The sequence below is a fragment of the Manacus candei genome, unplaced genomic scaffold, assembly GCF_025592945.1.
Source record: "Manacus candei isolate 608988 ecotype Guabito, Panama unplaced genomic scaffold, ASM2559294v1 h1tg000046l, whole genome shotgun sequence".
Taxonomy (NCBI): domain Eukaryota; kingdom Metazoa; phylum Chordata; class Aves; order Passeriformes; family Pipridae; genus Manacus; species Manacus candei.
In genome coordinates this window covers 12,835,097-12,861,990 of record NW_026138094.1, presented here as the reverse complement: position 1 = coordinate 12,861,990, position 26,894 = coordinate 12,835,097, and the positions used below count along the sequence as shown (strand labels likewise).

Sequence of the window (26,894 nt, the reverse complement as noted above, 5' to 3'; positions counted from 1 at the left end):
AATTTAAAGTTGTTATCCTGAATAATCCATATTCATACTCTTTCCGTGCACCAAGAAATATTAAATGTATCACATGAATGATTTGAGTTTCATAGCAAACTGACAAATGGGTGCAATTAGAGAGAGAGGCACACCCACACATACACAATGGACCAGATTTTGGAAAGTACAGTACATACTGTGCTAAGTCATGCACACTCTTTGCCTGTACCTAAACTTACATGACAGCATTTGCAATATTCATATGGAAATCGTCATTTCTATGCATGTAGAGCTGTTTGAGCACAGTAATTTTGTGTTTATGTGTCACATCATGTAGTCTAAGACCAAAAGCTTGAGAGCTGCATTTTGATTTTAGCTTTGCCTTCAACTTAACTACCTTGTGCCAATTATCCACCCTCCCTGTGCCTCGCAGATAAACTGCCCAGGCACTGCCCTAATGCTTTGATACTCCCTGTACCCCGAGGCTTAATTCATTGTTTGCAAAACACCACAAGTGCTCAGCTGGAGGATGCTGTAAGAAGTGCAAGTTGTATTTGTTTTCATTTGATGTGTCTGGACTTTCATAACACCATTTGTCTGCGTGTAGCTGTTCAAAGCCAGGTTATGGACTAACCACAGCAAGTCAGCATTAAGGGCTTTGCTAAGCTTCAGTAGCTTGATTTCTTTTAAATTAACATTACTTATGGATAATATTAGAGTATTATATATGTTTCAGTGCCTTGAAGTTGAGGATTGAGAGGGTGTTGAGCTGAGTTTATACCCTGCATGTCAATAAAACATATCGTAAGTGCATCTGATACATGAAATACTTCTGGTGAGCTTTGCAGTACAAACAGCTACAGGGCTTGTTTGTTTTTTAGGTTAAACTTGAAGATTCCTGTGTGTGTTTTGTCCCCCTCTACCGAAATAATCCTACTTGCAAACTGTTGCTGTTAACTGATCCAAAGGATAAAGAGACAGGTTAGAATTGGTCAAAATATTTTGAAATTTGAGTAGTTGTACTTTCTTTACTTTTAAGATGATCTGTTTGTTTATATATTTAAATATTCTGGGTTTTGTTTTGAATGTGAAGTGGATTCAGTTTACCTGTCAAGGATTTGTGACGATGAGCTGCTGATTAGAAGGAAAAATTGACAATCAGAGCTTTTAAATTCTGTGCATAAATTCTCTGCTGGTAGCTGAAAAATCACCTTGGAAAAATCTGTTACTCTTTCTGACTTTATTCGATTGGGGTAATATTTTTCTAATTCAGGATGATGTACATTACAGTTTGGATAGAATTCTGAATTCCTTAAGCAATAAAATACAGCTATGAAATTGTATTGCTTCTTACTCATTCTTATTTGTATATTTTTTTTTATTTATGATACTGTCTTCAGTCCTAGGTTTAATTGCCTTTTATTTGCAGTACTGGTGTGTGAAGAGTATCTACTGGTGCATAGATTAGATGAGGAGTGTTGGAGCTGTTGTGGAGCAGTGGGCTGTGGAATTTTTGGAACATCTACAATGGAGACATGAACCTTTGCATTGACCTGTTGTGTCGCTTAGGAAATGCAGAACACATGAAGCTTCTTAAACTTTCGGCTTCCAAATGTGGCAGCAAACTAATGACATCTGTCTTTAAAAGTATACTTTCTTTTTAAAGGATAAGCCATAAATTATGCCTGAAAGGCCTTACTAGCCAGTATTCTTAATAATAGAACAAAGGCAAGGCACAAAGTTTGGTGCTCTTGTTCAGTTCTGAAGTGTGTCAGGTAACGATCTTGCACTCCCAGAACAGGTTCTGTTACTCTAAGTAAGTGTTCATTGTTCAGTCCAAACCCCATAACCAGGAAATTTCTTCAGAAGAACAAAAAGCAGATTAAAATCATCTGTGGTTGGAGGTGAACTCTGCAGTTTCCCAGCTCCTACATACGATTCCAATTGGACATTTGCTAATGGGTTATGATTCACACAGTTGAAGGTAGGAGACCTTCCCAAGTTACAAATGTAGTCAAAAGACTTTCTGGTCCCTCTAAAGCTGTTGATGTTGACTTCCTTTCCTGCCATTAATTTATATATTCCATTAATATTTTCCTGAAGAGACATACAGGCACTGGTGTGATAAAGGAGAGAAGTGTCTACACTGGAGGCCAGACTTGCTCTGAGTGCAGTTGTTCACACCTCCTGACTCATATTCAAAGGAATGTAGTTGAAAACAGCAGTGAGTTAGTTCAGGCTGCACAAGAGGAATTGGTATCTGTAACTACAAGGCAAAAATAAAGAATTATTAAATAAATGCAGGTGAAAGTGCATTTAGCACAGCTCTTCAGTTAAATGATCTCATAGTATTAGGAACAACAAGTATTAATGAGATACATGCACAGAAGGAAAATGATTTCTCACAGGAACAAGTCAAACAAGTCTATGTTGGAGCCTAAATTACATGATAGCTGTCCTCATTAAAAGCTTAAACCTGGCAGAATAAACACCTTATTATATTATAAACAACAGCCTGACTGACTGCTGTGACCACCTTGCAAAACTTCAGCTTAAGTTACCAGCCCATAGTCACAGAAACAGAGAGTTCAGTAAGGTCTAATTATTTAAATAAGGCCTACATCACTTGGCTTTTAATATTTCCTTCTAAAAGTATGATTTAAAGGATTTTACTGGAAGTTCTTTTTTTCTGGATTTTATGTGCTGTAAACATGTGGCCAGCCTTCCTACACACATCAAATTCCATGTGATTTTTGTTTTTGTTAGATGATTTTTAATCTATTTCCGTGAGTTCTCTAAAGCCTGCTGAGGTGTGTGTGTATGTTGATCTCTTCTCTTTCTCTACCTGTCCACTGCCTCTGCATTTTAGTTTTCTTTCATAGCAGGGGTGCTTCTAGAAGCAGATTTCCTGGTTGTCCCTACGTACGGTGTTTCAGTTTGATGGCATTTAATTCTTGAACATGGGTTAAAGAGGGGTGTATTCCACCACTGAGCTTTATATCTGATGATCTTGATCACATGGGTTGTCCAGAAGTTGATGTGTAGCTTGTGGTCTGAAATGATCTGCATATTTCAAAGAGAAAATGGGTATGGCAGCTTTTCCATAGGACTTGGTCTTGGTTGGAAGCATTTTTAATTTATTTTTGATGGGCTGAGTGCTGTGTTCTGTTAGTATATCTGTATAGAAATTTTTATGAGAATGTAAATTGTATTGTAAGAGCCTACAGAGCATAACATGGGTGATTAACATCTTTATAACACTAAATAAACATACCTTATTGTGGCATTTTCTGTGTGCTGTATATAATAATTCACAATAACTGTTAGATGCCTTGGAACATTTATCACAAGACATTTGCCACAAATCACTGAGTAAAACTTGAATTATAGAAGGCGACGTAGCTGGTTGCAGGAAAGATAATCTGAGGTACTTGAGTGGCTGCCATTCCTGCAGCATCTGCCTGCCTCCCAAGCTTTAGCATATTTATTTAGACAAAACTCTTAGGAAAGAGAGGAAAATGCTCTTATTGCATTTTAAAGACAGGACCCAGCTGCAGAACACGGTTTGATATAGGATCTCCAGTATCAGAGCTCACCTAGGCCTGGTTTTATGGAACTGCTTGTTGGGGTGATTTACCATCCTCCTTCCAATGTGGAAATCTGGCAAAACCAACTTCTGTAAGTGTGCCATCAATTTGAAATACTGTCAGAATTAAGGTAAAGATGACTTTATCTAAGATAAAGAAGTGGTAAATTCTATATTTATTAAACTCAAAATTACATCTCTCCTATATATCGTTGCCTTTATTTAGTTTGAGACTGAGGGATGTGTTTCAGCAGTTCAGAAAAGGCAGGGGAAAAAGGAGGACCAAGCTGGATGTTGCTTTATTTTTATTTCTTTACTCTCTCTGTAGAGTCCTGATGTGCACATTTCATTCAAATAGTTGCACACCAGTGTGGGAACATTTGGAAGTAAAAATATAATCCAGGCCTGAGTTGGGAAGGGATCCATGTTTGCCTAGCTAAAGGAGACATTTCATAATCACAATTGCATTATTCTCAGTGCCTAATTCAGCTCAGTACTGGGTTCCAAATACCCCTGTGCTGTGGAATCGTGTGCATCTTGCAACACTGAGTATGTTTGTCTGACTGCAAGTGATGAAAGTACTGAGGTTTAGCAAGCTGGGGCTTACAGGGCAAACCACCCACCTGAGCATGTATAAACTCCATTAATTGTGACCTGAAATGCTTTGGACTTGATCCACTTCACCTGGTCTTGCAAGTGCAAGATCAAACACATCGAGTCTTACAGTTGCAAGGTCATTGTAATCATGTACATGGTGATTCACGGGGTTCAGGTGATGTGTGTTGGCAACAACTCAATCTCTCATGATCAGGTGAATGTAACCCAATGTCTTGGAAAGAACAGCAGGACTGGGAAAAGAGAAGGAACATGTGGTCTCACAAATCATGTTCGCATTTGAAATAGTGCTCCTCCAAGTTGATTATAAAATGAAAATGAGAGTATGGGGAAGCATGGATGGATTTAACTGCAGACCAGATGTTGACTTGAAAAATGATAACAAAAAGCGAAGTACATATGTTTGTGTGAAATCTGGAGAAATGTTTTTCCTTCAAGGAAGGCATCCATATAGATAAGGTTGCTCAAGTAATGTGATGTGACAGTTGCTATGTCAACTAGTGTTCCCTTCCATACATTTAAATTATTGAATAGCACAGTAAATGTTCTATAAAAGTAACTCCTTCCAACATGGTTATGCATCTTCCTATTTTCCTCAAAGCCTTTTTAAACTTCTCTGACCTTTACTGTGTGCCTTGTATGTCTGAGCTGTGTGCCAAACCTCTGTGCAGCTCTCATTAAAGTCAGCATTTGGCCTGTAATGTCCCCTTTGTGTGACTCAGCTCCCTTTGTAGCTGCATGTTTCATGGATGTGTAATGGAGCAGTGGCTGCTGCATTTGAAAGCAGAGGGAAGGGTTTGAGGGAACAGATTGAATCCATCACACAAAGGGTATGAAACTCCCATGCAAGTAAGTGCATAATATTTAATGAATTGAATCTGGTGCTATAAACAGGCATCTGCCCTTGCGTGCAGTGCTCCTTCCTTGTTAACCCAGTGCACAAAGTGTGATGCTTTCTGGCACATGCTTTAATAATTTATTTGGAATATAAGTTAGCTAAGCCTTAAAGCCAGTGGGAGCAATAGAGACTGAAGCAAAAAAAGGAAACCAACCTGTGTGCATTGGTGACATTTGTATAACCTGGGGCTAAAACAGGTAAATGATGAACCCTGTCCTCAAAGTCACTTCACTTCCTTGTGTGTGAATTTGCCTCTAACTCATAGATGGGTTTGAACTTTCTTGTGTTTGTCCCTTGTTGGGTGGGTTAGAGAACCAGTTGATGGAGCTCTCTTAGGACTCAAGAGGTGTGAGCCCTGTGCTCTTCTTGGCCACATACTTCCTGTATTATATATTATCTTTTTATCTAAAAATGGGCATGCTAGCTGCCTGATTTGATCATAGTAAAGATACTGGTGTTCTTGAGCAATCCTGAAACTGTGGCCATGTGCTTTCGTGAGGTGAATGTCACCACTGTGCAGACAATAAACGTTCTTCTTGCTGAAATATTTTCTTTGACGTGTTTGTGGTCATAAATGATGAGACTTCTGTGTTTATTCTAAAACCTCATCTAAACCCTTAAAATCTTTTCTCTGTCCTTTGAAATGACCCCGTGTCAAAACTTTTCTTTCTTAACAAGGCTTGGGAGCAATTTCAGTGTCGCTGTTGCTGCTTCAGTATTTTTCTGGTAAATCTATTGGCAGGCAACAAATTCTGTAGATGAACATGTAGGAGTAGGGTTTAAGTACTTGTTCCTGCATATGTGAAAAATTGAGGAAGGATGAGAAGAAGTGGGGTGCAAGTTTTGCATGGCAGCTACGTGAGGACTTGACTTACGTAGGTTGATCATACACTTTTGCTTCAGGGCAAAGTGTATCTTATTTATGTGTGTATTTGTCTGTCCTTTGTTGATAGAAACCTCTCTGTATGCATTTTGAAACTCTGTGAATATCTGTCTGTGATTTAGGAGTCTGTACTCCAGAGGTACAGAGAGAGAGAAATTCAGTCACATAGAGAGCTGTTTGATAAAACAGATATGAGAACTTTTGTGTTTGACTTGCATGAGTGCAAATGTGGGCACTCAAATATATGCAAGTATATGTGTGTGGGCAGGGGAAGGTCTGAAAGAACCTTCAAAACAGTAACCTTTAGCCAGGTAGCTCCTCTGTCCCAAATGCCACTCAAACCTACTCTGCTACTGAACTTATTATTATGCAGGAAGTGCTTTGTTCATGTGGCACGCACATTGTCACGCTGAAGTCACATCAATTCCTGAGAAAAATTACCTTCCCTTCATGCTTTGTGTGGTACTGAAAACTGGGAGCAAGGGATGTGGAGGAGAAACTGAAATACAATTGTTCTGCTGTCTCACAGCAGATCAAACTGGAGTCAGCTGGAAGGAGGAGTAGATCTGAGGCTGCTGGTGGAAAGGTTCAGAACCTACTTTGTATTTGCAGGTAACGTGTTCCCCTGTTTTTTTCTTGTTGTAGTCTTGGCAGTTTATTTGGGCCGGCGTTGGTGGCCTGTTGAAGAGGTGGTGAAGACGGCTGATCCTGCTAGAGATGGGCTCCTTTTGGTGAGGATGCTGTTTTAAACAGTTGCCTTTGCCCTGGAACTTCCCAGCCAGAACAATCTTATGTAATTGTCTCTGGCCTCCTACAACTCCTGCTGTAGGACCTGTGGGATCTGGGCTCTGTGGCTCACCAGGTACTTCATGTCTCCATTACAGTGACATGCACCTTTAACCCTCTCCAAACAATTTTCTGCATGCAGTTTGTGAGTCACCTGTGGGATTTATTTTCTTCTGTTTTTTTTAGTTTACTCTCACTGCCTACTAAAGGAATAATTAGATAAAGTGAATTACTGCATTAGCAATAATTTCACATGTTATTGTTGCTTGACTGACTGTCTGGTGGGAGGTGTTACTACCCTTTGGAGCAATGTCTTATCTAGCTAGTTAGGATTTTTTTTTCCTTGGATAACGTTGATACATTTTATGAAATGGTTGTTATTTAATAGTTTCTGTATCAATAATTCTTTTTCCAAATAAATTATTATAAGAGGATAGAGCTACTTTTTCATAATTCGAAGGATTTGGGTAGCCTGTTTTCAGCTGAAAGTCAGATACCTACTGCATGTGAGCTTTGTGTTGCCATGAGGTTATTAAGTCAGTTTTGTTTCATACCCAACCCTCTGTATCTTTGGTCCTGAATGATTCCATTTCTTGATCATCTTTCCCTAATATCTGTCACACATAGAGTTTAATTACTCACAGAATTAAATCGGCTTTTTATGGGTAACTGAACTGGAGGGATTTTGGGATCCAAATCCTTGCAAGATAGAACTTGGAGCACAAACACAGGCCTTGAAGCTTTAAGCATCTGCTGTATCAACAGAGAATGAAAATAGTATCTGAAAATAGAAACCTTGCCCCTTCTAACTCATTGCTAAGAGGTAAATTGTCATTATTTGGGAGAACTCTCATTTTCTTTTTCAGCATTCATGTGAAGCTTCTTGGCACCAGTTTTTACCTTGATGGCCAATGTGATCTTGTTCCTTTATATTCTTCATCTCCCTGTCCTGTTGGTTGTCTTGGAGGAAACACAGCACAGACTAATTGTTCGTGTTACAGCTGGATTATATGATATTTGGGACAGACTATTCATCTTCTGTTTTGTTTAGTGTCTACGTGGCCCACTAAAGCTCTTTGATGCTGTGGCAAGACAGGTAATGGGGAGAGGTGACCAGGCCAACACAGTGAATCCTATCTTTATTCCACTTTTGGATAGGATTAGATTGCCTTGATCCCAGTTCCAAATCTGTGACTGGTTTGCTGTGACTACAGTCAAGTTACTCCTGCTGCTTTAGAATTCCTCTCTGTGACAACAGGAGATATGTCAAACCTTATAAATAAATAGTTACTAAATTATTCTATGCCCTCTGGATAGAGGGTGAAACACTGGGAAAAACTGTTTTTGTTATTCCAGCTGAACCAATTCATGAGGTATTTTCCCCAAATTAAGTGTACATGTTTCCTGACCTCCTCCTTCCCAGCCTCTTTTGATTTTGAAACCTTTTTTATGAGATGCAAAATACTGTTCTCTGCCTCATTTTTCTTTGGTCTGTTTTTGTTTGTTCTCTAAGGTCCAGACATTTGCAGAAAGGATTGTCCTCTTTGTTCTGAACTACATTATTTTTGGAATGCTGGAAGGGAGTTCAGCTAATGATGCATTCTTTCTACCTCACTCTGCCACCGAGTGTGCCAAGATACTCTGGAGGAACGGCGAGGCTGTTGCCTTTTACTCGGTCAAGATGAAAGGTAAGGTCATTTCAGAGACACATTTCCATAGGTTCCTAATAGCTCCAAATGTAATCCTTTTGTTTATCTTTCAGTATAAATAATCCTGGCTCTCATTTACATTTTTATATGAAATCTCTCTCAGAATTAATCTGGGGAACAAACCCTCCCAGAATTTGGAAGCCATCCATGTGACTTTCATTTAAACACGATGGTTCCAAAGCCTCTCCTCACTTGTGCTGAGCAATCCGAGGCAGTGGCTTATCCCAATAAAATGGGCTTTAATGCAGCCAAATAGAAGGTCATACATCTAGGAACAAAGAATGTAGGGCCTATCCACAGAATGGAGGGCTGCATCCTGGAAAGAACGATCTGTGGAAAAACAGTGTATTGAGAGTGGGTGGTGGAAAGAAGTGGAAGGCTCCTTGGATGTGTAAGGAGCAGTGGCTGGATTGTGTAGAGGAAGGTGTGTGCACTAGATCAGTCCTAGAATGCTTTGTCCAGTTGTACTCCCAGTTTAAAGGATGGTGATTAATTAATTTTGTGATTGATGAACTAGCATAGAAAAGAAACAAAATTTTAGTTCGTTAATGATACTTGATGAGCTTTAGTGAAGGTGTTTTATTAAACAGAGGGTTTCTATTGGTGCAGGTACATTGCTGTTAACGAGGCTGGAGTGGAAGAGGCTTCATTAGAATAACTCCAGATATGCAGTTGAGTGTGTGCCCCCATGTAGGAGCTGGTTACCAGTGTGTGTTTGATTCATCTTGATACCAGCAGCTTAAATCCAGAGAAGGTGGAATCTTTGGAAGTAAAATGTGTTGTCCAAGTCAGTGCTCAGTAGCCATCCATCCAAAATGGGAGAATAAGAAACAGCTTCAGAGCTGCACAGAGATGGTTTGCTTTGGATTCCAGAGGAATCCAGAGAGATGGTTACCAGCGTGAAGGTATCTTCTCTTCTAGGTCCCAAAGGCCAGCAGCAATAAGATGTTCTGCTCTTCAGCTGCCTTGGGATGGAGAAATCCTTATTGACAGAAAGGTATGGCTTGTACAGCACCATGGCTGTACAGTGCTGCTGTACCATCAGTGATGAATCAGAGCTCAGCCCATGATAAAGGAGCCTTGGCTGTATCTGTGGTCATGCTGATGAACTGGTTTGTAATGGCAAACACTTCATTGCCATAGTACATTTTCCTTTAAGTCAATAAATATTCCTGAGCAAAGCTTTTGGAAAGAAACACTTGTATAGGCTGTAATGATTCATACTTCAGTAAAATAAATGTGCACAGTAGTCTGTTATGGGTGGAGTATTAGCCAAGTTGAAACTGTTTCTGAGTAAGTTGAGAGTCACAGTTTGGTTTTAAATCAGGTCCACATAAAATACAAATCCTTCAAGTCCAGCTTTGTCAGCATCTGCCTTTTCTTGCCAGTGTTTTTTTTCTCTGGGCAGCTATATTTGTTAGTTTTTGGCTTGTGTCACAAATTACTGCAGTCTTTTGCCAGAGCCTTTTCGGGAAGCTTGAAACTGATTGTTTTTGCTGCTTTTTGCAATTTGATGTACGCATTTAGAAAATAATTCCTCTTCTGAAGTTCTGTGATTTCAGTTTCATACCAACCATGCTCTGGCTGATCCCATTCTCTTGACTTTTTAGAAGAGCCCTGGATTTATTAGGCCCAAAAGAGACTAAGATAAATGTCTTCACTTAGAAGTTGTATTTCACATGATTGGTTTTAAATGTTTGTTGTTTTTTTTTTAAATTTTTTTTTTTTAATCACAGTGTAATTTCTTTTTGTTTTTACTGTCCTGGTCAGAACATTTAGCAGGGGTGGGTTTAACTACAGGACTTTTTATTGTGCTGGGCCTCTCTTACAGCTTCTGATCCTAGGAAGAAATTATTTACCGCTGTGCCCACCATGTGATTCTGATTCCCTTTATTCTTATGCTTTGCAATTACCTGGCCATTCTTTGTGGGTTTACGTTCTTAGTAATTGAGACTCTCATACTGATGTCATCTTCAACTGTATTTCTCATCTGTGAATTTTCCATTATCTACAGCATGACAAAAACATGCTTCAGTGGAGCCAAATAAGGCAGAACTGCTCTGTGGAGCCTGGCTGTTTGAAACATAAGTCTTCTGGGTGAATCATAGAAATGGTGACCAAGGAGGAGAGTCTGTTCTATCTTTACGACAGATTTAATGTGCCGTTATGCAAACTAAATTTTCAATGGACTTCAGTGATTCCAATTAACTGTCTTGGCACTATTGTAAAGTCATTTCCATTTGCCAGTTCCTAGGTGGCCTGTACAAAGTGAACTTGGTAATTTTGCTCCAGTGCCCTGCTCTCATCCATCTTATGAACATCCTTAACTGGGTCTCTTTTTTAATAGTCCAGCTAAGGAGGGACAGATGGTCTTGAGCACCCGTCTTGCTCAGAGATGCAGTAAGTGCAAGTCAAGGTTTTGAGACAGTTTGGCACCTACTGGCACTGGCCATCCTGCACCTGTTGTGTAGAATAACAGAAGACTCATTCTTCAAGGCTATCACTTTTCCTGAGCATTAGACACCTTTATTAAAGCAAAATTTATTCATGACTACACAGATCATCAACTTACCCTCTCTGGTATGTGCCTATTCCTGTCCAATGACAGGCATGCAGCATTTACCACTGGGTATATAAAGATTGATGAGATGTACTAAGCCACTAATGAGGCTGATAAGACACTTTGTCACGTGCCAAGATAAATGTCTCCAGTTTTATCTATGTCAGCAGCCTCCATTTCAGACAGCTGAGGAGTTAGACCTCACTAAATGTAACTACTTAAAGGTACAACAGGAAATGACAGTTCCCTGCTCCTGTACCTTTCTCTGCAGACACCAACATGAAAATTGAAATATTTTGCAGAAAGCCTTCCTATAGATTCTCGTGTTTTCAGATCTCGTGTTTACAGTATTTACTTCATACTCTAAATCTGTGTGAAAACCCCAAAAGAATGTGTTTTTTGTAGTGATGTAGGATTAATTGCCACGGTTACTGACACTGCTTTTGTGCAGTGAGACCATGTAATTCCCTGGAAGTTTTTCTTTTTTTATTTACTGAGGACTAGCAATTACTGAAAGTGGACTTTTATACCACTTTCACATAAATGCCAGGAGAATGTAGAATATTCATGGTACAAATAAATCACTGAGGAAGTTGGAGGGTGCAATGAGCCAGGAATGTCTTAGTCCCTTTAAGAGCAAAACAGAACAAAATTCCTTTTTTATGTACATCCTTTTTCCCCTACTGTTAAATATATTACTGTTTCTTTAACACACAGGAGCTGCCCAGCTGTGGATCAAGCAAAGGAGTCAGGTTGTCAAAGCTTGTCCCTTCCCTCCTGACAAACCTTAGCAGTAAAAGTGTGGAGAAGGATGGTGTTCCCTGTGATGTGAATCAAACCAGCCTTAACCAAATTGAGTCCTCTGAGAAGACTGTAAAACATGCACTTGAATCAGGAGTAAATGCATTCTTGGCTTCTCATTCATTCTTTAGAGATGCTCCACAAGGCACAGTTTGGGAAAACCTGACTGCAAAAACTTTTAAGCTGACATAGAGTCGGCAGCAAAGCAACCCTGCCTCAATCTCTGCTTTTCCCTGCCCCAGAGCCTTAGAGATGGTCTTTGGAAGTGGCTCCCCAGGCAAAAATCCATTTCACACCTTTCTTCATACGAGCCTTTGCAGATTTCTTTTGATACTTTGGTGGCTCAGGTGCTTTCTCTAGAAGTAGATTTTTAAAAAGATAACAGGATTTTATTTTTCACTGATTACATACATTTCTTTTAGAAAAAAAATGAAGCAGAATTGAAGTTAACCTGACAGAGAATTAGCTGGAATCTTGTTGGATAATTGCTTTTGTCTCCCTCTGTTTGCTAGCAATAATATTTTTAATGTGCATTTCTGAGGCAGATTGGAGGTTCTGGCTGTAATAAAAATGAAATGACTACGTACCAGTCAAGACATGAATTCATTTAATTTTATTGAAGCCAGAACCTTTGTTCCCCTTCTCACATACAAACTCACACAATGGGCTGACCTTGGGTTCTACTCTGCAGGAATATTCCCCACCCTTTGCACAAGCACCCGGCCTGCTCGGGGCCTGTCCAAACATGTGTGTGCCAAGCCAACTTGTTCAGCAGGGAAACAGTCAGTGTGCACAACCTTGTTTTGTTTGGGTCTGTTGGATGTGGGGACCAGATTGCTGGTTTTTTTCTGGTTTGTGGCTCTTTGGGAATGCTGATGGCTGTCTGCTTCCCTGCCCATGTAATATCTGTTTGCCATTTCGCTGGCTCCGGAGTTGGTCATTTGGCACTCGTGACCTGACCAAAGAGATCAAAGGCTTTCAGAGGGCAGGCTGCACGAATGCTTCCATCTCCATCAGCAGTGCCCTTGTTTCCCCTGTCTCCTGCCTCACCTCAAAACTGTGTTTGTTTGTGTGTTCCAACAAAGAAACAAACCTCTCAACCAGATGTGTGAGAGCCCAGTGGTCACCTCCGGGCCACCATCACCTTACAGTAACCTCTGTCCATTGGATGGGAACTGGGGACAAAGTGGCCTTTGTTCCAAAGGTTGGTTTGTTTGTTTATTTTATTTCAAATGCCTGTGGGCTATGACTCTCCTAATATGTTTCCCAGGGACAAGGTGAGGAATGGCTTCATGGTTTCTTTTATTTACAGTGCCTTTAGACATGACAAGTTTTTGTCATCTTCTCAACACAAAATTAGGAGCACAGACATAAATCACGCGGCTCCTGGGATTGCTGCACAGCAGTCTCGGCAGGATTTATAGGAGACAGATTATATGAGATAATAATAAACTTATAAGGACACTTGCAACGTGTAGGAATCCTTAAAGAGTTCACGAGGAAAAGTTTATGCCTTTCTTAGAACGTATGGTGCAACTCTGCTGGGATCCAACATCTCTGTTGGGTTGGCAGCTAACAATGGGACCGGGGATATACTCAATTTTTTGGCTCACGAAGAAAAAGCGTAACTACCCATCATGTGTTACAAATATTGGAAGGTTATAAACACCACCACAAACCAGCCTTTTCCAACAATGTGCTGAAACATGTGTTTGAAGTTAAGCATGCACTTTGATTAAGCAGGAGTGAACAAAGCCTGGATGTGAATGGGTGGTTATGTAGCTACATACTCTTTTTGTATGGCTCAGATGTGCATTGTTGCTTAATGAACAGCTACAACCTTGACAAATCAGTGTCTAGAATTAAATATAATCATGTATTCTGTGCTGAATTGGCATCCTAGAAAATAAAATAATCAAATTCAGGCCTGGTGAGTAGAACTGATGTGTATCCAGATAGAAGCATCATAAAATTTTCATAAATATTTTCTAAAAATGAAAATAAATGAGTGAGATGTTTCTATACTGACTTTATCCTATATGTAGGTAGTTGGTGAACTGATGTTGGTCATTCAGTTCAGGATTGAGTGTTTATGCTACAAAGTAGTTGAAGGTTCTGTTTTTACGGTATTCTGCACAGAGACCAAGGGAGCCTTTCTTGTAGGAATGATTAGCTTAAAAAGGATTGGGAATTTTCTCTGGAAGGCTTCTTCTCTGTCCAGCTGCATTAGGCAGGATGGACCTTCTGAGCATTTAGTTCATGCTCTGTTGTGTGTTCAGTGTATTTCATAAAAAGAGTTTGTGGGATGATTTACCAAAATAACCAAAAGCTAAAGGAGTATACTGACATTGCATTCAGGATATTGATATCTCTTTGGCTGTAGCTCAGTTGTATCTTTACAGTGAGCTTTCCTGTGTACCTGGATGGTCTGATTCTGAAGAACCAGAGTCTGGAAAGTACTCTGGTGAGACCTGTCAGCCAATGTTAGGCAGGTCCTCTCCGTTTGAGGGCACAAATCTTCCTCTTGGAAAGTGTTTTACTGTCTGTGCAAATGCAGTTCTGTTGGGATCATCCTCCCAGCCTGTGGAGGGGTATCAGGGCAATATCTGTGGCTAGAATCACACAGCAGTTACCAGTTTTGTTACCAAATTCGTGGTTTTTTACCTTTCTGCTTTCAGGGAGCCTGTGTGATGGTACAACCAGTCAGTGTTACTTGCTGCCAGTCTTGGATACTATATTTGTCCGGAGAAAGTGCAGAAGAGGTGGCCTAGGGATGAAAATGCTGCATGATTTCTGTCAGTCTTTCCTGGCTGAGGATGCCTTGGGGATCAGCTGCCCTATTTCTGCTGCCATGTATCAAGGTAAATGGTTTGATGTGGACACGTTAGGTAAGGGTCATGTATAATGTATAATTTTCAGTATGGTCTGGGTAAGATTGTCTTCACTGTGTAAGAGTTCAGTGCCCTTGTCTGAACCGAGCTGTTGTTAGTGTGCAACTGGTTACTTTTCCAGAGACATCTGGAATTTCCTGTAGAAAGGTAGGCCAATATTTATGTAAGACAATGAGAAGCATAAAATTCATACTGCCTGTTTGACATTTTGTGTTCTTATCTCACTCTCTTAGAACTATGTCATTGCCCTAGACAGGGACTTACACATTTTATTTGACACCAGAGGGAAAAGAATCATAAGATGTCAAGCCCACACTGTGCACATAATGCTCTAGTAGATCCTGCATTTGTAAGAAATTACATTTAATAAGCCAAATACCCAGGCTCTGCTCAGTCATCCAGTCACATCAGTACTTGTGTTGTATTGACTGTCTTTGAACATTTGTCACTTTTAAAAGATCACAAAGTAGTTACATATCTTCTCTGTGTTTAGGTCAAAGTTCTGCTTTTGCTAGCACAATTCATGGAAAGTATCTGTGCTCACATTATTTATAAAACTTTTATTTAGAAAAATATTTCTTTACTGAAGTTGCTTTCTGTGGTCTTTACTAAATTTTTGGGGAGATGCTTTGATTGACTTACAACTTTACAGCCATTTCCTAACAAGTATCAACAACATTTTGGCTCTATCTGTTTTTTCTCTTGGTTATCATGTACCATTGAAAGTATACAAATGTACTTCAGCAGGTACTTCTACTTCTAAATTCAGGAAGGGATAGTATTGACATTCCTTCTCTTCTCTCAGTAATATCCATTTTTCCTATGGCAGATGTCAGAGCTTTAGGCACTGTGGATGAGAAAGCTGCATTTTTTATTTGTTAACACGAGCTTTCGTCTCAAGTTTAGAGCTAATAGGGAATAAATCTGACTTGCATCATGTTTTGATTAGGTTTTCTTTTATAAAAATACCAATATTGTAAGTTAATTTTTGAGCATATTGAAGTCACTGTCTGTTTTTAGTTTCATTGGAACCACATTGTCATACTTGGATAAGTGAATGCAACCTTTTACTCTAAATCTCTGCACTAAGATCTCTGAAATTGGACAGTTTTCACCAGCTTGGTATTTAAGGTGCTGTAGAAACCTAAAAGGAAGTAAAAAGCCATTTAGCAGATACCTGTATTTTGGTATATATGTTACTTTCAGTAGCTTTTATTGGAATGATTAATTTAGTTGGGATATCCTTGGATAAAATTAATGCCCACAAGCTGCTCATTACTGTAAGGCAAATGTTTACATACATTAGGGTCTTGTTTTGCCATCCCATTGTTAAACTCAACTGAATACTGAAGATCAACTACCCATTTGTATTATGGGGAACTACAGTGGACAGAGTGTGACAATAATTTTGTTGTTTATAGATTGCTGTCTTAGTGCAGTTGATGGAAGTGATGAGATGATGGTTGAGGAAAATTTAAAAATCCCCTTTGAACTTTTGGAACTGTTTTTCCTACAGCAGGACATGTGCAGATGCTGCAGACATCTTAAGGAAAAGCCACATATTTCAGTTTGATAACTGAAGCAAACCTAACTTTGATTGTTTACCCAAATTATATTGATGACCGGTGCTCATCAATGTACATGATTTCAAGTCCTGTCTTTCTGCACTCAGAAGGAGATAATCTAGACTGAAGCAGAGGGACAGGATTCACTCCTGCCTGTTCAGGCCATTCCACATAGACTTTTACTAAAACCCCAACTAAAACACAGAGGAGGAAATGAGAAAAGATTTCCAAAGGAACTAATGAAAATCGGTCCGAGAGAATTTCTGGGATAGAATACTCTTCCTCTTCCCCTGTACTTTGCACTCATTCATACTTTTACCCCTTGGTTTCTCCTATTCAGTTTGCCAGAAATTCCTGCAGGTTTATCCCGAGGAGCAGAAGCGACTGTGGGAGGTAGAAGCACCGGGAGATTGGAGCCAACGAGTGAATATCTGGTTAAAAATTCAGATGGAGTTATTCCCTTCAGGAAGTGAGTTAAAACAAGCAGTCGTGAACTTGGCCATGGTAGTTACAGTTCTGTAAAGATAAGACATGTAATCAAGGGTTGGGTGGTGATCATGGAAAGGTGGTGTCTCTGTTGGAGAAACTACTGAGTGTGCAGTCCAGCTCCCTCATCCTTTCACATTAAACAGGATAATTCTTAGAAATTATGAGGTAATGAAATGGAACCACAGAGCATCTGAGAGATACTGAACAAAGCACAGTCTTGGCATGAAGTGGCTGTAACTCCCATTGCAGTGCACTCAGAGCAGGGTAGAAGTTAGCCCCAAAAATTCCTGTTGCACAACACGGTGTCTGGGTTATAGACAGGGGTTTGTTTCTCTGAAATTGTTGCAAAAAAGAAATTTGTATGACCAATGGGCAGTATATTTAATTACCTTCAACTGCTGCCAATACCATTCTTGGATGGGAACACAAACATTTTCATTATGGCTTTTGGAAGATTCCAAGTACTCTCCTACAGGGTAAATCCTTCGTGCTGGGAGAATTTTCTGCCTACTTCACAAAAGATAGCAACAGAGTAGGGAAACTTTTTGACAGTTCCTATGTGGATCTCATTGGTATAATCTGTTCAGCTGGCTGGAGGCTCCAGACAGGCCCCTCTGCTGCATGCACACAAGCTGTGGTAAGCACTGGATTCCAAAAGAAGGGCACACACTGTCTCTTTCTGGAAGTGCAGCAAGGAGGGCTCCAGAGCAAATTGCTCCCATGCCTTCCCACATCCATCCTGCTTCGTGTTGGCTCGGGGACCTTCCGCTGAGACACTGCGTTTCATCTTGGCTGCAGCACCCACAGGAGAGTTAAGTCAGACTTTAGCCCTAGGCTGGGTTCCTCTGAAGCCAGTATATCTGTGTTCCTCATGCTTTAAATCACCAAAACCTGGGGTTGCTCTTTCCTTTAATCCCTCTTGCTAAGTGAAGTTTATTAATGGCAATTGAAGAGAACTGTGATCAGATCAAAACCCAGCGGATCCTGGAGGCGAGTATACTTTTCTTTTTTCTTTCTTCTTTTTGCCATCTTCTACAAAAACAAACAAACAGACAAAGAGAAACGACCCAAAACGTGGGTGAATATCATTCCACTGGAGTGGCTGTGAGTAAAAAAGACATGTGAGGCTGCACGTAAATGACATGGTGTCTTTGTGTGCTTATATTTATTTATAAGGATTGCAAATTGCAATATGATCTTTATAGTGGAAGGGAGCAGAAGCAAGTGAGTTTGGCATTAAAATATATAATAAAAATCTGCTTTTTAATCTATGTCCTCCACTCTGGTGCACAGCTCACCGGGCATCACTCTTTACACTAATTGTAAAAGGCTTTATTTCATCCATCTTCAGTGGAAAATCAACCCACTATAAAAGTAGGATTTGAAAGCGTGTGTTACATTTGTTATATCTGTTTTACATATGCAGTCTGCTTCTCATGCTTGTATTATCCCAGTACTGTGCATATTTTGCACCCAGGGAAATACCAAGGGAGGGTAGAGAGCAGATAACACCTGCTGAAACTAGGGGAGAGTTTTCCTGCTTTTGCTTTGTCCTAAAGGCAGCCTTATTCTGTCTAATAGCCAGGGAGGAGATAGCAAGAGAGTTGTCTAAGGCTTTTTGCTATCTGTTAGTGGTAGATAAAGCAGAAACATCTTCTGAGTGCAGGAATCCTTTATTCCTGCTTCATTCCTGCATCAATCCTTTATTCCTAATCATCTGACCCAGTGTGTGCTTCCCATGCCCATGAAGAGAAGCTTGTGTTTCCAGAGTTGTGGTGTAGGGACACAGAGGGGAAAATGATGTGAATGGAACCCCTGGAGTTCCATGTTTATGTGTTCCATAAGTGTACAGTCGTCCAGATCACATGGACCTGTTGCAGTAGGACAAAGGATGATGATTTTAAACTAAAAGAGGATATATTTAGGCTAAATATATTGAAGAAAATTTTTACAAAGAGGGTGTTGAGGCACAGACACAGGTTGCCCAGAGAAGCTGTGGCTGCCCCATCCCTGGGAGTGTTCGAGGCCAGGTTGGATGGGGCTTGGAGCAACCTGGTCTTGTTGAAGGTGTCCCTGCTCGTTGCTGGGCTGGATTAGATGAACTTTAAAGGTCCCTTGCAATCCAAACTATTCTATGATTCCATGATTCTATCTTTAGGGGCTTGCTTGGGAACAAGGGCTTCATTCGTACTTGTTCTGTTCTGCAGAAAGCAAAACACAATGTAATTCAATATTGTCAGCTCCAATCTGGATCTATGGCAACAACTGTGAAAATAGACAAGTCTTATTCTGCTCTGATTTCTTAGATTCCTGTTGACATTTGCAATGCTGTGTTTTGGAACAAAATTACTGAGAAGAAAAATTGAATATTTTGCTCATATTATATTTTTTTTTCCGCACCAGTACTCAGGATTGAATACCATTAACATTCTTGTAAGAATTCTATGGTCATAGATATTCCAAAACAGGTTTCTGTAACCCTGAGGTCAGAATTTTAAATTTTGCAAGGTTCTGTGGCTGCATCTAGTGGCAGTTCATACCAACTGCAGCATTCTGTTTACTGCAGCTGATACTTCTGTTTGGATGTGCCCAGATACATAGGTCCATGTACACACACATACTTCTGTCTGCAAACGTGCATCAATAAAAATAAAACTTTTGAACGTGTTGTCACACATAGCTGCAATTATTCATTCTGAATTAATTCTTATTGTTTGAAAAAAGCAGAGATTTAATTACAGCAAATAGTCTCAGTAACAGGAACATGGTGACATTTCTCTTCTGGGGCTGATTGGAGCAACAGAAATCATTTCACAGGGTTTGGTTGTGGTTGCTAAATCTATCAGGCAGTGAGCTGAGCTGCTCTGAAGTACTTTAGTAATATGCATAAAGCATGTAAGTGTGAAACTTGTGCAAAAGTAAGCAGACTGAGAAGAATTAAAATCAGTTTCAAGTGATTGTTTATAATCCTTTATCTGAATTGGTCAAAGTACCTGCATTTGCTGAAAGGGAGGGAGGGATGGATATGAGTCTTCCATGTGTAAGAGATAAATGGATTATCTATTTAGTAGAACTTTCAAGACTCAGAGATATTTTGTTTCTAGTACAGTTGTTCACCTTAGTCTTTTGTGATAGTGACATGTAACACCCTGTTTTGTTTAATTTACAGAAACAGTGCAGGAGGGGTTGAAGGTAGCATTCAGGTGGCTTTTTCTGGTGTGTTTTTTAAATGGAAATAGCCATGGAAGTCTGCTAATGATTTTTCCTTTTAAATCTCTTTCTGTGGCAAAATATTCACCCCATTTCTCCAGAGACAGCAGTGGGCTCTCATATGGAGAATACTCCAGCCAGTAAACCCAGGCAATCAGATGTGGACCAGATGAATAAGGTACAGTGACTAATTTGCTATTTTATGGTTTTGTTTTTCATTGGTGGCCTTTTCCTTTTTTAGTTAAATAGTGAGGTTTAAATATGAAAGACTGTCACAGCTACCTGTGGGTGTTTTTTACTACTCCTAACTACATAAGTCTGTGTAGGTAATCCCAGCTACATATTATATATATATATATATATATATACATGCATGTAATTGATACCTGTAGCTAAGTTATATAGCTGTAATAGTTTGAGAGGCTAAAGACTGCAGCAGAGTTTTCACTACATGTTTTAGTTTCATCCTTACTGAAATAAGGGATCTGTAACCAAGCTGAAATTCAGAGAAGTACAAGGTCTGTTTATGGACTGGCTTTCTGAACTTCCTTGTGGTTCTTCCTGTGCAGGGGCTTGAGTTGTGGCACCTTTAGAACGAGTAGGCCAAACTCTTTATGGTCCTAATTATTTTATCCCACTACTGAGCTGTAGATCTGATTGTGCTTAGCTTTTGCAGGACCAAGGCCTAAACCAAGGTGTGAGGTTTGAATGAAGCCTCAGCCCAGGAAGGGGTACATGTATCTGAGAAAACAAATCACAGTAACGAAGCTTTTTCAAGTAATAAAGAGAAAGGAGAGATGAGTGGAAGCAAAACAAAGAGCTGTAGGGCTTGTTTCCTCAGCACATTTTGGTTGCCACACAATTAAATCAGTTTGTTTTCCTCAGGCATGTGTCTCCTGAGGGAGCTGTGGCAGCTCTGGCCCCCGTGGTGCACGTTCTTGTGTGATGGGCTGTGGTCATGGCTCCAGAGCCCACCCAGCCAGATCAAGGCTCCCTGTGCTCCCAGTTTTCTTTATGCTGACACTTCTGGGAAGGCAGGCAGAGCAGCAGGAGTGAAGCTGTTCCATACAAACAGTGCAGCTGAGTTCCTTTCCTTGCATGTTCATGGCAGACAGAAGGATTTTATATTGGGATCAAGTTGCTGTTTATCTTGTTTGTGTATTATTTGGTGTTCCTTCTGTGTCGGCTCTAATTTCAGGGTGTTGAATGCTTTCCTGGTGCTGGGAGAGGGGCAGGAGATGCCACAGAGAAAAAAGATGACACAGCAGCAGCAGGGACTCTAAACCCACAAGGTCCTGAAGAAGAGGACTTGGAAAAAGGTGCAGGCAATACTCGGCAACACAAAGGACTCAGGAAAAGAGCAAGCCCCGGGGACTTGGTTGGAGACAAGGCCACCAAACAATTTAGAACTACACCATAATTGCTGTTTCAGAAATCAGCAAATTCAGTATAGTCTTAAAAATTGTAATTGACTGTTCTTAATTTGTGACACTGCAGAAATTTCTTCAGGTAAGATGTAATTTTTTTGCAACACGTGCTCTCCGTTTTATGTTTTGTTTTAAATAAAGCTTTTGTTTACTCAATGTCCTTTCCTTTTTCTTCTCACCAAGTAATTAAGTAGTAGCTGAGCCTAGTTATTTCCCTGCTCTGAAAAGATTTTATTGGATTTCATGAGGTGTCCAAAAGGGAATAATTGGAAGGCTTGTAGGTACTGATGTAAGAAGACATTTCTATGGAAACCACATCCTGCATTATGGAAGAGAGATACCACAACACATGTTGGTATCAGAATGACAGTTGTAACCTTCCTTTCAGAGTGAACAATTGATCTTGAATTGCTTTCATTTGAGCTTTTCTAGCAGAAAAATCTGCCTTAAACCCTGTGGTGGACAGGATGGCACACAAAGGCCATTCATGCAGGAAAAGTTTGGTGCAGAGGAGGGTGAACAGAGCTACAGGCATTAAACTGCCTTTCAGTTCAGGCACTGTTACAATGCTATGTGTAAGTTCAGGGTGTAGGACTTGGTGTAGATTCCACATTGCATGTTTTATTCCATGTAGGCTCTTTGCTAATGTTTTGCATTTAATGAACTCGGAAATATAACATATTTCCCTGGATTGCTCATGTTGTGGCTTGGTAAAGAAATTTTGTTCTTTTACCACAAGCTGGTTATGTTAGAATATTTTATTTTTTTTTTTTTTAGTGAGGACTTTCTAAAGCTTGAATGTTTTATTAATGATTACAGGTGAAAATTGTAAGGATCAGATCTTTAGTCCAGTGGCAGAGAAGGCTTTGCAGAGAGATACTTCAGTGCTGAACAGCAGTAGGGGCCTGATGAACCTGAAGAGATCCAGCAAACTGTAATTCTTAAGTCAATGCTTTGGAACAAGGAAAGGTAGCTATTTCTTTCCAGATACTAATCCAGCATTTCCAGGGCGACAGTTCTGTAGGCAGGCATTGTAGGTACACTGTGGGGATGTGTATTTTCCCCCCTGTACAGCAGAATTGCTCACTCATAGCCCTGTCACCCTGTTTTGGTTTAAGGTCGTGATTTAACGTAGCATTTATTCCTGTATCCAAGTAACTCCTCCCCCCTTGAGCTGCTCTGTAAACCATGTGCCTGAGACACATAGAAATCAGACCTTCCTAGGTATCTCTTAAAAGAAAAAAAAAAAGCTATAATTGGAACAAGTTTTTACCAAGAGAATTAAAACACTGGATCGTGTGCCAGCCTTAATCACGTTGCTATGGTTCTCTTGTCTCAAAGAAAGTGCATTTAGGACTAACTTTATAGTCAGTCTTCAGATTGTTGAAAAGTCACCAAGAGTGTGCTATGAAGACTGCCACAAACTCCATGTCCTCCTGTGCAGCATTCTTACTCAATGTATGATTAAATACAAACTTTTTTTTAAGAAAAAAAAAAAAGAGATATTTGTGAAGACTTGCAATACCAGTTGTGCCTAAGTATGATAGAAAATCATTATATCTCTACTCCTGAAAGCTGATTCTGGTATTGCAGGAGCCTGGCCTCATGTCTAGTTTGCACATTATATTGTAATGTCAGGGTAGGGTAAGCTGGGGTTGTTACAGCAAGTGAGGAACCTTAAGAAATTTAACCTGAATTAAGTCTTTCTACAAAATTTTATCTAAGAAGGCCCCAGGAAATGCTATATGAATTTATATTAGAGTAAAGGAGATGGATAAGGTACTGTGTGTGGAATGGGCAGACAACTAATGAGATTCAATTCATTCTATATCTGGAGATACTTTGATTTAGAGGGAAAAAAATCAATTTTTCAAAATCCTCCAACTGAATTTATGTTTCACCTGTTAACCAGTGATCCACAGCCTGCATTAGCACCACTTTACTGGGCCTTCTTGCAGAAAAGTTGCTGCTTTCCTCTGTGTGTGAATTGTCTTTCCTGAGTTTGTTTAGGTTTTAGTTTCCTAAGTGTCTCCTTTTCATCAAAAATTCACATGGTGGCAGCTGGGCCTCTTAGAGAAGTGACCAAAGGTGCATTTGCTGAGGTGGTGTTGGCAGTGCTCGATGCTCTCTAATCAAAGTGATCACATCATCCTTCTAATCAAAACTTGTGACTTATTAGAGCCAGGAATTCTGAGGTCCTACTTAACTGTACTAAACTCCTGGGCTACAGGTTTCTTACAGGTTTCAGGATGGCACAGGCTTGCTCCATGTTAGTTCAGAAATGCTGACTTAGAGAACAATTAGTCTGAATATTGATTTTGTTTCTCTTTTTTTTTTGTTGTTCTATTAGTGCTGTAAGGTATCTGATTAATTCAGAAGCCTGGACTTGCAACTCTTTTTAGCAGTCTGAAGCTCTTCTCAGATCACAGGAATCTTAAGAGGGTCTGAAGCAGAAACAGATCTAATATTTTTGCTTTCTTAACAGAACAGCATAGGAAAAATCCACCCAACAGCACAAACATCTTTTTTCTCTCAGTGGAAGTTCTTTTATTTGAAAGAAATCTGCATTTACTCAAGGACAGGATGGTTTCAGAGCGCTGGAAAAGTTGGCAAAGGCTTGAAGGAGCATTCCAGTTCTTGGAGTTAAGTTTTCAAAGCCTTAGATTTAATCTCTTTCTGAATCTACGCTCTGGGTGTGGTGTCACACAGTCGTGTTTCTGCTGAGGAGATGAGGTGTGTGTGTGTGTGTGTGTGTGTGTGTGTGTGTATGAGAGGGGTGGCAGGTCTGCTCAGAGGGAATTTGTTCCTGTAGTTCTTACAAGCACAGACACTTAAGTTTGGTCTGCAGTGAAGATGTTAGACATCCAGATCAGTGTTAGCAGTGATCCAGTGGGTGTGTGCCAAGTGAATAAAGCATTGGAATCGCTCTCAAGACAAGTAAACATATGGATTTTAAGGCTAGAAATTTCATTACGTTAATCTCTCCTGATGCTTCACGTAATGGAAGCCAGACAATTTCATGCATGGTCGCTGCATCAAAAAAATCATTGGTTTTGGTTGAAACAACCCATTTTTTTAAGAAGGATTGTTTTGATTTGGCAGTTTTGGTTTTCAGATGTTGGGCAGCGGGAAATCTGCCACGTTCCTTGGCAAGTTGTCGTAAGTTTTGTCTTTACGAGTGCATCCAGTTACTTTAGTCTGAATTAATTTTGTTTTAGTCCCCTGTGATGGATTTTGCTGTTCTGTTTAATGCTGGACTGTGGCTGTCGTGCTGTCAGGATTCTTTCAGCGTGGGGATGGACACCTTGTGGTCTGTCACGACATCAGTGCACAGCTCTGGTTTTTGGATCTACCTCTCTGAGGCAGATTTTCTTGACCTTGCTTCATTCTCCCTGTCCTTTCAGATAGATTTTCAATTTTTCAGATTCCTCTAAGAAGCCTAAATATCATTAGACCCTCCCCCCATTCTGGTTCCAGTCACACCGAGTGTTCCGGGACTGCCGTGACCTGTGGTTGTAAATCATCGCGAGATCCTTTTGTGCTCGTGGGTGTTCTGATGGTGACCATGCACTGTAAAACTTAAACTTAATTAAGAGGTGTCTGTTTTAAAGTGTTGTCTGTGATGGCTGCACTGAAAATGCAGCTGATCTTGTGTCACCTGTGTCGGCACCACGAGATGGCACCATTACACAGCGTAACTGTGTCATCATCTCTTGGGGGCTTGAGACCCTGCCCAGGATTTAAATGCATCACTCGTTGGCTTGACTTCTTCAGATGGAGGATGAGGGTGTGGTAAAGCTTGTCTTGTGTTTGTCGTTCAGGCTCATTTATCTGTGGAGTTCTTATTTTTTAAAATAATTGTGAAGCCAAGGAGAAGTCAGAGTAGGACAAAATGCAAATTGCATCCAGACTGGGCCCCCCATTCTCTTGTCTCATCAGGGGTGGGACTTTCCACGTAGTATCTCATTGTTTTCCAGCAGATGATTCTGTCTCTGTGTTCAACAGATAACTCGAGCATCTAATTTTTCATTTCTGTCCCTTCTCTAACACATACTTTGCATCAGAGAACTCCTGAGCACTTTCATGTAATAGCAGCTGCCATGTAATATACTGGTAATACTCTCAGCATTAGAAAAGAAAGGATGGTCTCTATTTGCCCTAAAGGTTAAATTTTCTTCCTTTGCTACTGTGTTTTACACGTGACAATTTCAAAGGAGAGAAGGGCAATTAAGTAAGCAGATGATTTAATCTAAATTTTATTTTTTCATTTTTTGGAAACGTTTACTGTTTAGTTAAATTGATAAAACAAAATTTTAGTGCAAAGATAAAGTTGTAATTAAAGGCAGGTCTCCATCCTAATCAAAGTTTGCAATACAAACATTTCAAGGCAAGTTGTTCTCCATTCTTTCACTTGCTGTTGCAAAGCCCAATGCTAACTCTGTTTTTGGGGTGATTTCCCAGTTCTCCAGGCCTGCAGTATCACTCCATGATTCCTGTGGCATGATACATCTCCCTGCTAAGTGGCAGGAGCTCTGTTCAACTTTGAGTTTATCACATCAGTAACTTGGGCCAACATCAATGTATTATGGGATCAGTTTGGACACTCCTGGAACTCTCTTGAAGCATCTGCTAGAACTCACCTTATTGAAATTTCTGGTGTCTTCTTTCTGCTGTGGTTTTTGTGTACAAATTTTAGAGGTTTGGGAATAGAAATTAAACACTAAATAACCACTTCTGACTTGTATTACTCGATTCTGCGAAGTGAGTGATCCAGAAGACGACCTAACAAGTAGGTGTCAAAGTAGAAGAGAATTGGGGATGTTCAAATCCACATTTTAGTGTCCTTTCCTGTGGATGAAGAAGGGAGGGAACAGTCTGAAATTCAGCTACATGGATTCTTGTTAACATTTGCATATTAAGGATGTTGCAGAAAAAGAGGAAATTAACGTGTCCAAATAGAATTTCTGCTTTGTAAAATTTATTGCTCAACTGCATAAACAAAGAATGCATTCAGCTGTAGTTCATTGTTTGGTACTGACTTAGGCCTTCCTTTATGTATTTTTTGTTACAGATGAGAATGCAGTAAAATATAAGTACATGGGAGACAAAATTAGAGGTTTGTAATTAGCCTGCTTTGCAATTTCTTTCTTCTTGCAGTCCAACTTGATGGTGAAGTCTCAGTTTAATCTCCTCTGTTTGCCCTAGACTTTATCCTTGATTTATTGAATTTTTCTATCTTGAAGGTTGTTGGGGTTTTTCTTCAGCGGTGTGTTTTTTAAGAAATCTTTTTGGTTTTAATTTAAACTGAAGGCTCCATTTTTGGAAGATCAATGAATTCCATCTGGAAGAATTCTTTTCTCCCAGCCACCTGACACTTAGATGAAGTTGAACTTTTTTTTTTTTCCTTCTCAGGGAGGGGATCAGAGGTTGCATTCACCATGATGAGTACATTTGGGATGTCGGTATTCATTCACCAACACTGGATTTGTAAA

The 26,894-nt window shown here is 39.9% G+C and overlaps 1 protein-coding gene across 8 annotated transcripts in view; it reads left to right on the top strand.

Moving 5' to 3' along the window:
- Nucleotides 1–21,558, top strand: part of LOC127475231 (protein FAM169B-like) — a 41,687-nt gene extending 20,129 nt beyond the window's left edge. For 7 of the 8 annotated variants that reach the window (XM_051796808.1, XM_051796810.1, XM_051796809.1 and 4 more), the window contains 7 exons: nt 864–963; nt 6,610–6,695; nt 8,264–8,438; nt 14,499–14,681; nt 16,617–16,745; nt 20,077–20,153; nt 21,174–21,558. In XM_051796808.1, coding sequence (XP_051652768.1) covers nt 864–963; nt 6,610–6,695; nt 8,264–8,438; nt 14,499–14,681; nt 16,617–16,745; nt 20,077–20,153; nt 21,174–21,395 — 972 coding nt within the window. In that variant the 3' untranslated portion in view covers nt 21,396–21,558. The remainder of the gene's footprint in view (nt 1–863; nt 964–6,609; nt 6,696–8,263; nt 8,439–14,498; nt 14,682–16,616; nt 16,746–20,076; nt 20,154–21,173) is intronic. The other variant, XM_051796815.1, reaches the window with a different exon arrangement.
- The last annotated feature ends 5,336 nt before the right edge of the window (nt 21,559–26,894 follow it).